Source organism: Humulus lupulus, chromosome 8 (genome assembly GCF_963169125.1).
Source record: "Humulus lupulus chromosome 8, drHumLupu1.1, whole genome shotgun sequence".
Lineage (NCBI taxonomy): Eukaryota > Viridiplantae > Streptophyta > Magnoliopsida > Rosales > Cannabaceae > Humulus > Humulus lupulus.
This window is the reverse complement of record NC_084800.1, coordinates 106,295,254-106,311,870: the sequence shown is the minus strand read 5'-3', so window position 1 is coordinate 106,311,870 and position 16,617 is coordinate 106,295,254. Positions and strand designations below refer to the sequence as shown.

At 32.0% G+C, this 16,617-nt stretch overlaps 1 protein-coding gene across 1 annotated transcript; it reads right to left on the bottom strand.

The window, feature by feature from the left end:
- Nucleotides 1-13,092: 13,092 nt before the first annotated feature.
- On the bottom strand, nucleotides 13,093-16,323 carry LOC133795912 (protein neprosin-like). Its single transcript, XM_062233379.1, has 7 exons — nucleotides 16,209-16,323; nucleotides 15,320-15,381; nucleotides 14,885-14,971; nucleotides 14,029-14,190; nucleotides 13,832-13,876; nucleotides 13,564-13,710; nucleotides 13,093-13,473 (listed from the first exon to the last, which is right to left on the bottom strand). The coding sequence occupies exons 1-7, from the start codon at nucleotides 16,321-16,323 to the stop codon at nucleotides 13,093-13,095; spliced, it is 999 nt and encodes a 332-aa protein (XP_062089363.1).
- Nucleotides 16,324-16,617: the final 294 nt, after the last annotated feature.

The following is a 16,617-nucleotide window of genomic DNA, read 5'->3' as shown; positions in this document are numbered from 1 at the left end:
TTATTATTAGTTATTGGGTAATACATATTTATTAACTAATTTATTATTATTGTTTTTATTGTTTGCAGTTATTGCTCTTGAATTCTATTCCTTTTACTTGGAAGCTATGGTAAAAAATTTACTTGTCTGGAAAGTGCAACATCAGAGAATGTGAGGGAATGTCGAAGATAGTATATAAATGTAAAAAAAAGAAAATTCTATGTCGATGCATTGATTGTTTGTATTGTATTTTTGGAAAATATTATATTTTGTATTGGAATTTTAATTTTTGTATAGTGATTTTTTTTAATGGAAGCGAGTAAATGCTATTTTATTATTCAAATATATATATTGAATAATTTATTTGTTATCGTGATAAAAAAAAAGTGATATTAAAATAAATTATTTTTCAGGATTAAATGATTGTCACTAATAGTGTAGTTTGCTTCACTATAGTGACTAATATTTTTAGTATGTAAAACTATTTAACGACTAATTATTATATAATTTTTTATTTTATTTTACTAATTCAATCTAATTGTTTGTGACTAAATTATTTAGTCATATAAAGTTAGTTTTTTAGTGACTAAATTTTAGTAATTGAAAATAGTTTTTTAGTCATAAAAAGTAAAAAAATGGTGCTTATGTGACCAATTTATTGGTACTTCAATCTATTTTTAGTGACTAAAAACAAAAATATTTATGACTAAATTTTAGTCATAGTAAGTGGTAACTTTTAGTGACTAAAAAAAATTTAGTCACTAAAAGATTTCCACGACTAAGTGGTGATTTTATGTGACTAAAATGTTAGTCATTGAAAATGTTCTTTTTTGTAGTGTTTATTTTTGCATGTTATGGAGATTCATAATTAAATAAGAGAAATAAACCATGTCTTAAATTTTCATGTTTTTAAAACCAAGACAAGAAAACTTGGTTGATTTTCACATGTTAATTAAGTATTTTTCTTCAACAAATACATGCATAAATGTTGTTTAAAATTTGAGAAAAGCTACTTTTAAGAAGATGTTTAAAAATTGGTTTATTTAAAAAACAATGTGAGTAATATCAATCTTTGTACCAATCTCTAGATAATTATAAACTAATATAAATTTTGTGATCTAGAAATGTTATTTTTAAGAAATTAATATGTCACGTATTATTATTTATTTATTTTATTTTGCCAAAATAAAAGATGACTTTTATGAAAATAATTAATAATTTTATAACTACAAAATTTTGTCACATTTTAATTGTTATTAAATAACAAATTATTATTTTATACAATTAAAGCTAAAGAATTATTTTAGTAAATTAATTTTTTATAATGAAATTCATGAATGATAATTATATAATTTAAGGGAGTAGTAACCAAGTTGGTAAAATATTTTATGATTGCTAATTTGTTTATGAAAGTAACAATGAAATAAAAGATACCAACTTCAAAGTACATTTTAAGAACCCTCTCACGTAGGCATGTTACATGCAAGTTCATTTTTAGGTTCAAGTATATGCAAATTAATCAAATATATGGTTCTTGTTTTGTAACCATTGAGGATTACTCAATAGAATTGGAATTATTCTTGTATGATTTTATGTGGAATTATTGTATGTTTATAATTATGGTGAAACTTGTGCCACGTGTGTATGACCCATGCACACGTGGGGTATGCTTGTATTGTATGCTTAGTTTTCCTTGATATTGAGACGAGTGTTTGATTGTGATTCTACGCTCGTTGTGAAGTATCCCACTCTTTAAATTGCTTGGACTTGAGGTAAGGAAGTTAGCTAGATTTTTTATGAGTTTATGTTGACTGTATGAGATATAATGTTATGAGATGAGCTGCTTGTATGTGTGTTTGTATGTTGTATGAGAAAGCAGAGGCTGTTAGCATGCTGAACACGACACAACAAAGGAGTTTCTAAGGTATGACGTAACTCATAGGGCGGACGTGCCGAGATTATTCTAGGACCAGTGCTCCTGAATATCTCACAGAGGAGGATTTATTGGTTTATGCGTTACTGCTCACCTCATAGAATTGTTTGCTCTATTTGTTATGATGAATTTTCAGATAAAGTGTATGAGATTATGATTTGTCTATAATATGTTATTCTAAGCTTATGCACGATGAGAACAGTTTTGTATTGTACTTATGTGAATTGTTGTTTTGTTTGTTTGTACTTCTTTACTGGGCTTTTAGCTCACCCCCTTACTTTCCCATTTTAGGTAGGCAATAGGGTTTCTCATTAACACACATAGTGATGTGGGGTGTTCCTGTGTCTGAGAATGTATGTCGTGGGACTCTAATGAATGGAAAGCGATCTAGTTAATGGTAATAACGTTTTATGGAGTTTATCTATGCTTTCTTACGATTACAGTGGAACTTTATACTTTTTTTTAAAATGAATGGGCCCATATTGCATGTTTTATTAAGGCCACACTGAACCTTTTTCATAATTATGGCATTTTTCTTAATAATTATCAAATAGTCGTCGTTCGTAAATAAAGTAGCATAGGGTGTTATTACAAATTTAATGATGTTCTTTCACATGAATTGATTCTTCGTAATTCCTCTAACAAGAATTCAACATATAACACTATTAAATTGCAACTTCCCTTTGCCAACATAATTTATAACCACGCTCTCATTGGTTCACAACTGTTTGGTAAAGACGCCAAAATGATGAGAGCACGAATCTCATCTTCAAAATTGATTTCAATTGATGTTGATTGCATAACGATCATGTTAAACTCATTTATGTGAGTAGCAATTGAAGCACTTTCCCCTATCTTCAGATTGAACAACTTCATCATCAAGCATTGGAAGGCTATTGAGAGAATTCTTAGATACCTTAAGAGTACCAATGAATATAACATTCACTATTCAAATGTTCCAAGGATACTTGAAGGATATTCAAACGCTAGTTAGATATCGGGAATGGGAGATAATCTCTCCACCACCAGCATGGGTGTTTACTCTTGGAGGAGGTGCTATCTCATGAGGCTCCAAGAAACAAACTTGTATATCACACTCAACTATGGAAGCGGAATTTATAGATCTAGCGGCAACTAACAAAGAGGTCGAGTGGCTTAGGGATCTCATGTTGGATATCCCTTTCACCGCAAATATGGCATCAAAAATTTTAATACATTATGATAGCCAATCCACACTTGCTAGAGCATATAACAGTGTGTATAATGGAAAGTCTAGATATATTGGTCTAAGACATGAATATGTGAGACAATTGATTCGATATGGAATCACATCAATCTCATATGTTAAGACAAGTGATAACTTAGAGGATCCATTTACAAAACCTCTGGTGAGAAGGTTAGTAAGTTCAACTTCAAAAGGGATGGGACTGAAACTTCTAGAATAAAAGATTCACCAATGATGGCAAGCCAACTGGGAGATAGAGAGAGATTTCCACTCATCGATCCCTAAAGTTGATCCCTTCATCATTATGATAGGGTCAACGATTGGCAACAAGATCTCAAGGTTTAGAGGAGAAGTGATCTCAAGGTTCCGAGGGACAAGCTCGACATGCACCCATCATGTATAGAGGGAACCCCATACCGCAGACTAGGGGTTGGGATGTTAGACAAAGTCCTCTGGATATGGGGGATGTCCACACAAGTGTTTTTGGCTGACCACAGAATCCATAATGAAATACAAGGCTCTGAACCTAGCTATCTTGAAACACTTTGGGCCACTATTAGCTTTCGGGATTTACCTCCAACAAGTTAAACCTTATTGTAATATAGTTACAAATGGTTACACATTTATTTTCTACGGGATAAAATAGTTTTGTTAATGACGATTACAAACTTGATTTTTTAGCCATAATAATTCCATTACAAATAGTTACATACTTGATTTCTCTAAGACACAATGATTTTGTTATTAATAGTTACGGAATGTATAATCTTGATTTCTCTGAGACCCACTAGTATCATTATCGATGGTTAACAAAATTGGTTTTTTTTTAACACAATAGCTTTGTTACTGATAGTTACAAACTTGATTTCTTTGAGGCACGGTAATTTTACTGTCGACGAATGGACAATTGAAGAAGTGGTAGTCGGATGAAGTGTGGATAGAATGGATGTTGAGGAGAGAAGCACCAAGAAAGATTCAGGAGGATTTAGGTGTAGAGGACTTGTGCCCATTTTTGGAACTACAATGGCGAGCGTGCTATTGTCTGCAACAAAAGATTCTCTTGAAAAATCTAAAACCCTTATGTTTCTTCTGCTTTGATTTAGAGTCTCTTAGCTTTGAAATCTAAGACGCATGTGCATACATCTGAGCTCACCATATGGCACTATTTTATTCCAAAAATACATATAATTATTATTAGAAACATTGTACCTAAAACTTCATTGCACATGATGAAATCCTAATAATCCCAATAGTGTGCATTTGCTTCCAAAAGAAAGTGATTTTTTTCAAATAAATTTTCTAACATTATTATTAAAATCATTAATGTATGTACTTAGAAGTAGTTGCAATGGAGGGATGGGCTTTAGAATTCTAAGAGATTTTAATCTGGCTCTCTTAGGTAAGCAAGGATGAAGATTATTAGAAAGAGAGGATTCGTTGATGAGAAAAGTTTTTAAGGCTCAATATTTTCCCAAGGGATCTTTCTTAAAATCCAATTTGGGAGTTAATCCAAGCTTCATATGGAGAATTATATGGGAATCACAATGACTGGTGAAGTGTGGGGGTGAGGTGGACTATAGGTTCGAGAGCTGATATTAATATCTTGGGGGAACCATGGCTCCCTGAAACAAAAAATTCTTTGATCATTTCTACTCATCCAGTACTTCAAAATCAAAGAGTCAGTGCGCTTATGAGGACAGTTGGAAGAGTTTGGGATGAGGATATTATCAATGACTTATTTAAGGAAAGGGACAGAAAGGTCATTCATAATATTCCTCTTAGTACATCTACTGTAAATGATAGATGGTATTGGTGGAAGGATGATTCAAGGCATTATACTGTGAAGAGTGCTTATCATTTCTTACAGGATATTAAAGGAAACTAGAGTTTAGAAGATAACTCGGGCTTCTGGAGGAAAATGTGGAACTTGAAAGCTCCTCCGAAGGTGAATACAATTTTGTGGCGTGCTTTAACAGGTTGTCTACCCACTCATGTTCAGCTTAGATTCAAACATGTCAATGTGGAATTAGAATGTCCTAATCTTACCTCAGTGGAATTTGTTTATCACAACATGATTGAATGTCGGTTTGCTAAGCAATGTTTTAGTTAAGTTTGTTTGGGTTATAATACTTGTGAGGCAGCTATGTTTGCTTCGTGGTTTAGCATTGTACTAAATAGGTGTACCAAGGAGCAATCAACTCGAGTAGGGATGCTTTGTTGGGTAGTTTGGAGAGCATGAAATGACCTAATTTGTTATCAAAAACATACTTCTGCAGATGAGATAGTTGTATTGGCTAAAGAAGGACTTGGTCAATGGGTTAATGCTCAAGAATGTGACATTTTACTGTAAATGGGGTTTCACCTTAGGAGAACATGATAGAGGTGAATTTTGATGCTTCTATCTTTGAAAGAGAAGGAAAATTTGGCTTCAGATTAGTTGCTCGTGACCACATAGGTAATTTGCTAGAGGTGGTTAGTTGCTACAGAACAGGAGCAGTAGCACCAGAAATGGCTGAGGTAATCGGAGTCAAAAAGGCGTTGAGTTTGATCAAGACTAAAGGTTGGAAACATGTATTTCTAGAATCAAATTGCCAAGGAGTAGTTCAAGCCATTAGAAGTTCTATTTGTATGATATCTCATTTTGGGTTGATAGTTAATGCTAGTAAGGGATTATTACAAAGTTTAAGTAATGTTTCCATTTCATTTATTAAATGATCTACTAACACTCATCAAGTTACAAGAAAATCTTGTTTTTCTCTACATTGTAGTTGTAGAGGGAACGTTTGTTATCCTTGTGTTTAGAGGATACACTACAAAAAACTGTGCCTATACCGAGAACATAAGTCGTCGGTAGACACCCGAATGTTCTCGATACAGCTTCTACCGACAACATGTTCTCAGTAGTAGGTTCTCGGTACATCCTCGTCGGTAGAGGAAAACTTCTACCAAGGACATTGAATATGTTCTCGGTGTAGGATGTACCGAGAACAATGTCCTCGGTATAGAGTTGACAATATCGTCGGTGAAACCTGTCCAATTTTGTCATCTAGATGGGCTATACTGAGAACACTGTCCTCGGTATAGAATGAACCGAGATTTTTTTATATATGCAATGTTTATTCATTTATATATTTATTTATAGATTTAATTTGAATTAAATATAAAACAATAGATTAAAATTAAAACACTTATATTAAACATATAAATAAAAACATCAGAGTACATTTGCTCAATCAAAATAAAGAGTTTTCCTAAACATGAAAATGTAATAGTCCATAGTAATAAAACTCATACATAAGTCCTACTGACTCGGTGCTCCAACATCAGGATCATCAGATGGTGGTGGGGCACATTGAGATCCCGAGGTGATACAATGAGTCTGGATGTGCTCCTCTAATTGTCGAACACGATCTCTCATCCCAGCATCTCTAGTTTGTGGAGGATCAATAGTAAATGGAGTTCGGTCCCTTATGTTAAGGATACGTCCATATCCTTTCTGGTGGCCATGTCATTTTCCGAAGACAGTTTGTACCAAAGATACGTCGTCATCTTCAGGCGCACTTGAAACTAGCGTGGAACTCTCAGTATTAGTTGTTTGTGTCTGCTGTGTGTCGCAATATGCACGCAATTCCTCCTATGATATAATATATAATGTAATTATTTATTATAAAAAAACAATTAAAATTTTTAAAAAGTGTTTAAAAAAAAACTTAACGTACCCAAGTTTTTTTTGTTGTTTTTGTCACCCAACTTGTGCCTCATTTATGGTGAGTATCCATTCAGCTATCCGGGATCGGCTCAAGTTTTCCAGTCTCTAAATTGCGCTGTCACGTACATTTTTTTTTTAAAATAATAATTAAACGCAAATAAAAAAAACAAACTTAAAAAGAATTAATTAACTAACTTTTTTATAGCACAGCGCTGGGATTGACTGAGAACCTCTGTAGCTAAGCTCTTTTAGTTTCTTCTTATTTTCCTTGTTGACCCCAGAACGTTTCTGCAAAAAGTTTCTGTTAGTAATATATTTAATTAAGAGAGTTAAGTTTAGCAAGAAACTAATATCATAATTTATGGGTATCGGAAAAATTCAATGGCTTTTTGCCACTGCGTATCTGTGCAGCCATCATAACGATTTTCTGGCCCATTAATCGTTAAATGTTCTTTAATATCTTACTTCCAATCAAAATACTTTTTAGCACATGATGTATCAATGCCTCTCAAGATCCCAGGCATGTGCCCTTATCCATATCTGGTATGCCCGATATCAAACAAATCATCCTAAATTACAAACATTTATTAGAAAATATGATATATAATTAAATAGAATTAATATAAATACAAAAATTACTTACCTCCAGATGTGCAAGTATTGTTTGTTTCGAGGCATTTGGTACTTTTGACCATTGAGGACAGTCTGGATCTGTGTACTGTCCAACAAGTAATCACAACTCTCTTGAGAAATTTGATCTGTAATCTCTGATCTCTTTATATGTTCTCCCTTGCACGTCCCACTCGAGAGGGAGAGGACGCCCCAACTCTTCCCTTTTTCCCGCGTGTTCAATCCTTTGTGACGCCCACGCTTGTTTGGAAGCGCTATTGTATGCAAATTTAGTATGTATTAACTGTTAAAATTTAAAGAGTGTATCAATGTGTAATGTATTACCTCGTTCATAATCAGCTGTGATATCTGACGGTCCACGTGGAGAATAGCATCCTCCACCCCCTGTGAGATTGAGCAATAACGTCAGCCATATCTGTCAAATTAATCGATATTAAAATTACATTTATACTAAACATAATAGCTATAATAATCAATTATTGTAAAACATAATTACTTTAACATATTATAAAATTATCACTTAACCATCACTATAATAATCTTCACTATCACCATCGGTTTCTATGTGTTCATCTTCCTGTTCATTATCTTCTTCTTTATATTCAACTTCTTCTTCCTTTTCCTCTTCCTCTTCCTCCCCCTCCTCTTCCTCCTCCTCTCCTCCTCCTCCTCATCTTCCTCTTCCTCCTCCCTCTCCTCCTCAATTGCAACATTATCTATCTCAAAAAATTGTAATGGAGCCCCGTACATTCAAAGCTGATTTATGGTAACGAACCAAGATCAACGAATAATTGGAAATCAGAGGAACTAGTGTCGTGCATAACATCTACTTCTACATCCTCCACTTGTTCTTCAACTAGCGGGATGTCCCACACATTTCTGTGATGCACTACTTGGACGACTTTCCAGTGAGATTTATTTTTAAGGTCATCAATGTAGAAAACTTGGTTAGCCCTAGTTGCCAAGATCTCATTGTAGTTATTTAAGGATTTCTTATCAATTGGACGACCCTGAGATCGAAAGACCGACATCTTTTTAAGTGATGGACCAACATCTACTTTTCGGTCTAGACGATTGAACTTTGTTTCAACTCCTTTCAAGTACATGAAGCAAAATGTTAATGCCTCATCAACCACATATCCTTCTGCTATTGACCCCTCTGGACGTGCTTTATTACAAACATAATTCTTCAACTTTTTCATATACATTTCAAAAGGATACATCCAGCTCATGTGAACCAGTCCTCCAAGTATTGCTTCTTCCGGTAAATGAATTAGTAGATGGACCATGATATCGAAAAAAAGCAGGGGGGGAAATGTTTTCTAACTTGCAAACAATCTCAACAATTGAAGTTTTGACCTTTTCTAAATCTAAGACTTTTAAAATTCTCGCACAAATGAGCTTGAAGAAAGTGCATAACTCAATAATAGTTGTACTAATCGATTTCTCTAGGAATGCATGCACACCAACTAGCAAAAGGCATTGCATAATGATGTGAATATCATGCGATTTCAAACCGGTGATCTTATTATCATAATCAATCACATTCTTCCTTAGGTTAGATCTAAAACCATTTGGAAACTTCACTGATTTAAGAAATCGACAAAACTTTTGACGATCTTCAACAGTGAAAGTGAATTTGTCCGCAAGCTTTTGTATCCGACCATTCAATGTCTTCAGCTGTAACTCTGGTCTCATCTTCATCTTCTCCAAGTCTACTCTGGCTCTAACTGTATCTTTGGTCTTATTCTCCAGCCTAACTATTGTGCCTACTAAACTGCCGCACACATTTTTCTCAACATGCATAACATCTAGATTGTGTCGCAACATTATGTTGGCCCAATATGGGAGCTCAAAAAAAAAAAAAAATTCCGCCAACCTACTTGCTCTTTTGTACGCTTTCTTTTTTGGCCTTCATATCTTACATGCTTACCAGGAAGAGAATCAGGTATAAAACTCATTTGTGTGAACATATCTTGCATGGTTAATGGCTTTGGTGGTAGTCTTTTTTTCAACCACACCATATGTCTTCTTGTCCCTTCTAATAGCTTGTTTGATTGGTAAAAAAATGTCTATGGCCATAAAAAAGCAACCTTCTTTTATAAACGAATAGATGGTGTTGCCACATTACAAGTAGAGCAAGCATGATAACCTTGGTCAGTCCATCCAAAAAGGCTACTCCTTGCTAAGTAATCGTTTATAGTCCACATCAAAGCTGCTCGAAGAGTGAAGAAAATACCATCGATTGCATCTCAAGTCTGTACACCGGTCACCCATAATTCTTTTAACTCATCAATCAATGGTCTTAAGAAAACATCAAATATTTTCCTGGCGAATGAGGTCCTGGAATTAATAAGCTCAACATGAAATTAGTTTCTCTCATGCACAACCATGGTGGCAAGTTATATGTCGTCAACACAACCGGCCATATACTATAAGAAAGACTCATATTACCAAAGGGATTGAATCCATCTGCAGCCAATCCAAAGCGCACATTCCTGGGTTCCATTGCAAACGTTGGATTATTTCGGTCAAAGTCCTTCCAATACACCATCTTCTTTTATACGTTGCTCGTGATGCCATCTCATATGTTGAGCAATGTTCCTCGATGCATATTTTTGCATTAACCTAGGGCTTAAAGGAAAATAACGCATCACTTTATCAAACACTTTCTTGCCCTTGGTGTTCTTGTCCACCCATCGATTCTCCCCACAAATAGGACATTTGCTTTTTCCAGCATGTTCATTCCAAAACAATGCGCAATCATGCTTGCAGACATGGGTTGACTCGTAGCCCAATCCAAGTTTACGCAACAACCTTTTCGTTGCATAATGCGATTTTGGAAGCTTATTTGGGGCTAGAAATGCATCATGTAACAACTCCATCATTCTATCAAATATTTTGTTTGGAATTTTGCCCAACACTTTGAAAGGCATCAACTTCACTGAGAAATTCAATGATGTGTAATTTTGACACCCAGGGAATAATGGAACCTCGATCTCAGCAAACAAATCGGTATAATGTTGCCCACCCCTGTAGTCTGCTGTAGGTATCTCTTAATCGTGCCCATTCTCTTCATATTTGTCATTGTCATTTTGCATAACATCATTGAGATACATCCATCATTTCATCTTCATCATTTTGATCTATCACTTTCCTCATTGGTATTATTCATCCTCTCCATGCCAATGCCAATTGGTATATTTCCGTAGAAAACCATTTACAAAGCGATGATTTTCTAATACATCAATCGTCTGAAATTCAACGTTGTCACACCTCTTACATGAACATTTCACCAATCCCCTTGAGTCAACGCACTGCCTAGCTCTCTGAAGAAAATCCATCACACCAGCTTCATACTCCTCAGATAATCGATATGTCAAATTAATCTAGCTCTTGTCGATCAACATTGTATAAGTGTAGCACTGCACGGAACACTTATCATCAAACTTACAATCAATTTGTGTGTGCCCTAATTCAGAGAGAGTCAAATTTAAGAGTCTTCAATGACTCACCCTCTCTGAACGTGTCTAAGGCTTCTTGTGATGAACACTAATAAAATAAACAATTATCACCAGGTGATAATAACACACTATCATATCTTTGGAAATAATTTCTTATTACCAAAGAAAAACAAATTTTACTAAATATTGTTTTTATAATGTCTTATGCTCTTTGAAGTTAATTATGTTGTTTTATGATATCTAACTGTAATATATTTGAGTGTAAATATTATTAAAATTATTTAAATTGGATATATTTTTTCTAACTTCAAATATTAATTTTAATTTTAATTACAATTAATGGTTATTCTTTTACGATTAAATTAATTTTAATAATTATTAAGATTATATTTAAAATTGGTTTTCTTATAATATATTTGTTAATTTTATTTAATCAGAACTAACAAATATTATTATTTTACATATTAATTCACTATTTATTAAATTACATATTTTACTTATGCTTTATTGAATAGTTTTATTAATTTACATAAAATTTTGTTGCATAATGTTATTGTTAATTTTATTTAATCATAATTAAAAAATATATTATTTTACTTATCAATTCACTATTTATTATAAATTAGAAATTTTATTAAGTACTTTTAATTCTATAAAAAATTTGGCAGCATAATGACTATATTTTCATCTATCTCAAAATTTAAAAACCTGCAAATAACATATAAAAAATATCCAGTCCCATAACATACACAAAGCAATACAAGTATATTGCAAAAGGCTATATAATTTATAAAAATATCATTATTTTACTAAAAATTAACAAACACAACACAGTATAAATATTAATCAACACTAAGACTAATATATATATATATATATATATTAGTCTTAGTGTTAACAACAACAACAAAATTTAATTTAAAGAAATAAAACTCAATCTAATAACCAAACATTATTAACCCAATCTAATAATCTAACACTAAAATTATTTAACCTAATCTAAAAATTAACACTCAAGTATTATATTTCCATTTATAATTATTACACACATTTTCAAACATTTCTATTAAACATAAATCTGATTTTTATTATAATTATTTAATTAACAAAATTATATATATACTGAGCAATAGAGACACCAACGGAACCAAGGCTATGGAGAGCGGAGGGGCAGCTGAGACTCGTCGAAGGGGCGGCTAAGGCTATGACAGTTGCAAAAATGGAGGAAAACCCATTTTAAAAAATGGGTAAAATAGAAAATTAAATAAAAACCTTACCAATGGAAGTTGTGTAACCTCAAATATATGCTTCTAGACACTAAATCAAGCCAAGATCTTCATAGAAACAAAAAAGAACAATAATTTTGGATTAAACTAAACCCAAAAAATTAAAACCATAGAAAACACAAAAATACATCAAAAACAGATATAGAGACTCAAAATTCAACTATGGGAGAGCAAAAATCGGGCTTAAATGAGTTATTTATAGTGATAGAGTGGGGGTATTTTAGAGAGAAATTGGAGAAAAAAAAAAGTTTTTTTTAGAGAAAAGTGACCATTTTCGCGTCTGGAGTAAGAAGAAAGGTTCCATCCAGGAGTTTTAATTCTGTTGACGACTTCTACCGACAACATATTGTGGGTAGAGTCACTAAAGCCAAAAAAAACTGCAAACCATGCGCACTTTTCTGAATTAGGCTTTACCGACAACAAATTCGTTGTTGTCGTTAGAAACTTTTTTTTTAGTGATAACCTTGATTAACGAAAGTATCTCTCATTTTACTGAAAAAAAGTCGTTGCAAATTGCGATCAGGCTCGGATCTACGTGTAATAAGTGAAAGGCTCAAGCTCACCTCAATTTTTATTTTATTTTTTAAATAATTTATAATCAATTTGTTAATTTTTTTAATATTATTCTAAAAAAAGGCATTAAATTAAAATCCTCCTCTAAAGTACAAAATAAAATGAATTTCATGGATCTGTGCGTATCATTGATATGAGAGGAGTAGTACATCAAAACGTTATTTTTACTTTTTTGAAATTGAAATACATCAAAACTCAAAACATATACATAGTAATCAATTATTATTATTATTATTATTATTATTAGATAGAGGAATATATGTAACACAAAATAATAAAGTGGCAATAGATGATCAAGTTGGACATTTGTCTGAATAGCCAGGACCACCATAGAAGAAATGAGTTCCGTTAGTAGTCTTGTCAATTGCTACTTTGATATCATAGCAGGAAGGCTTGGTAGCATAAGCGGTGAGTTTCTCGGGATCTTTGTAGGATTTGGAATCATCCATGTACATTATATTACTAAAATAGCTTGCTTTACCGTAGCCTTCATCCGGAAAATGACCACTCCCCATCTGAGTCTCTGAGTGGTGACCTTTGGCTCCATCGTTAACAATTTCTCCACCCCAACTCAGGAGGTCTGCACCATTCCCCAATGTCTTAAATATGGTGTTGGGCCAATAACCTATTGCCTTATTTTGAAATCGCAGCCACCATTCTCCATTCTCTGTGTCCTACATATATATATATATATATTAAAAATTATTGATATTATTATTCGTATCTCGATCGTGTGTGTGTGTATATATATAATATAATATTACCTGGTTTATGTCAACATTTATAAAGGCTTGCTTCCCGTTATAGCTGGAAATAGGATCCAATATACTACCTATAGCAGCAGTCCTGCTTACTTGTATAAAACCGGGGCAATCAAGATCGTAACAACCTGTGTCTTTATAGCCATCCCTCTGATAAGTAAAGGCACAGGATCGAAAATTAAGTTAACATTGTTAAATATATACTAATGCATATCTATATATATATATATATATATATATACACATATATATTATTAGCTAGATGACTTACTGTCCAATAAATAAAGAATCGTGTTCTTGGGTCACCATTACCAGCCTGCAAAGGAAGCCCAAATTTAAAATGTTTTATGTCTTAAAAAATGAAGTTATTATTGGCAGAGGTCATATGTATATGTATGTGTATGTGCATAAAGATAATGTGAAACTGAAGAGTATATATACAATAAGTAGTGGAGTACAAGAACTTACTATCCAACCAGCTTCTATAGTATTAAGTTGGTCATAGTTATTGGATGATGACGCAACCCATATTTGAGAAACACTCATTGTTCCGTGTGAATCTGGATTCCATACGTTGATATTTGATTTTGCTCCAAAGTATGGACCACCCAACATCGTTACTTCGGCATACTATATACATATTCCACCAAACAAAAAAAAATAAAAAGATCAATAATATAAGTTTTCCGTACAAATCACCATCATGTACGAAAAATGATAACATTATTATTACTACGAACTCGAACAAGTATTATGCAGGTAAACAGAATAAAGATAATAATGGTACCTCATGATCTTCACGAGCTAAAGCGTGGCTCTGATTTGGTTGTGTGGATATATAATGAAATTTAAAATGGGTTTTTCGACCATATTTAGGTTTCCGAACTATGGGAATTGTTCCCTCTGGGCATTCGCCATACTTACGCCATCTTTGTAACGCCTTTAGTGCATCATCGTTTTCTCCTTTTACTCGATTTATGTGAATTGCACTGGGCTGTATTTATATATATATATATATATATAGCATGTATGCATTTATATTTATATATATATATATGAGTACCACTGTAGTGAGTGTTTTTTATCATTACCTATGAATATTTTTGAGTATTTACGGTAATAGATAATCGCAACCCTATTTCTTTACTATATAATATAGTGACAAAAGATGATATCACTTGTAACTTCATAATATACTATTATATAAAAAAAAATTGCAACTTATATATTACCCAAATACTAAAATAACTATTGGTACTGATTAAAACAATCAATCCACAATAATTTTCCAATATAAATTAACAAAAGACAGAAAAGTGAAAACCTCTATGGTATGGTTCTTGAGAAGCGGATGATCAAAAGCAGGTTGCTTGTAAATATCAACACAATCGATCACATCACCATCATCACTCTGCCAATTAATTAATTAAATTTTATTACCAGCAGAACTCCATTATTAGAAATATATGAAAGAAAATAATAATAATAATAATCACGACAAAGGATGTCCAATACTTACTCTCATATTTCAATTTACATTACTCGCATCACAAATCACATAAAAAAAGAAAGTAAAATCACACCATTTTTAAGTGATTTTGTCCATATTTTTTAATGAGAATATATTTTAAAAACTAAAATATTTATGAGGGAAAATGGCGATAAATTGTATAATCTAGTCAAAATATTGAAAAAGCACAAGAAAAAAAAAAGATTTTATACATAATAATGGGGAGAGGATTGGAGACAAGTTACAAACCTCTATGGTTTTGATCGTTCCTTTGCGTTTACCTAACTCTGAACTATGCAATTTTCTTCCATCTGCAAAGTTAATATTTGGAATAAGCACATAACATAAAATTACCAAAGTGAGTATGCTACTCCTTGTAACGACGGTTCTGATAATATTTTCAAAACTCATGATATTTGTGTTGTGGAAATATTCAAATTACACAAATTAAGCACAGGTATATGATCCATACGTCTATGTATATATAGGGTGTTTATGTTTACTTTTCTGTCAAATTCATAACTATATATATAAAATAATTAAGATATCGTACCACATTAATGTGTATCTCCAACATTTCCCATATATATTAGGATATTATCCTTAGAAAATTATTGGGTAACTGATATTTTTATCACTACCATAGATACAAACTATATATATGAAAAAAAATCTAATGTAAACAAAAAATATCATTATTACACATGGAAAAGGCATTATTTAGTTATTTTGCTAAAAAATTTATGGAAAAACAAATTTTGTATTAAAAATAGTATTTATTAATATATAGTAAGAATAAAAATTAATTTATTTTAACAATTTTATTTTTATAAAATAGTGAGAATTTAATTTATTTAGTGGTAAAATATTTGAAGAGATATATATATTAATTTCACCAAATTGAAATATCTTGCTTATAAATATAGAAGGGAAAAAGAAAATGCAAATATGCAATTAAGCAACAATAAATGAAAAAATATTTTTCTTTTAAAAGGCAAGTCACACTGCGCATCATTATCAAAAGTAATTATGCCTAATTGATATATATTGTATCATATTCTACACAATCTTTTTATTGAATGAAGAACCAATCATTTTTTTTTCAGTTTGAAAGAAAAAAGGAAGATGATGCATATACCTCCAATGTCCGAAGTTAGATGAGAAGAGATATCATCAGAGTGATTAGGCAGCAAAATGGTGGGATCTCTTTCCTTAAAAATGCCTTGAACAGCAGCTTTGTTAAGGTCTACCATGGGCGTAATTAGGCAGCAAAATAGTGGGGTCTCTCTCCTTAGATGAGAAATAGTTAAATGTATATATATATTTATTTGTATACAAGTTACATTTACTTAATTTTGTTTATATAATTTATTTATTATTAAATTTGTATCGCTGTCATATAAATTTCAAATAAATAGTTATAAAAAAATAACTTAAACATATTAAATGAAAAATTAAATTAAAACATTGATATGATTTTTTTAAAATATATATAATATGATAATTTTTTTAAACATAAATGATGATTTTTTTAATAAAAATTAAGA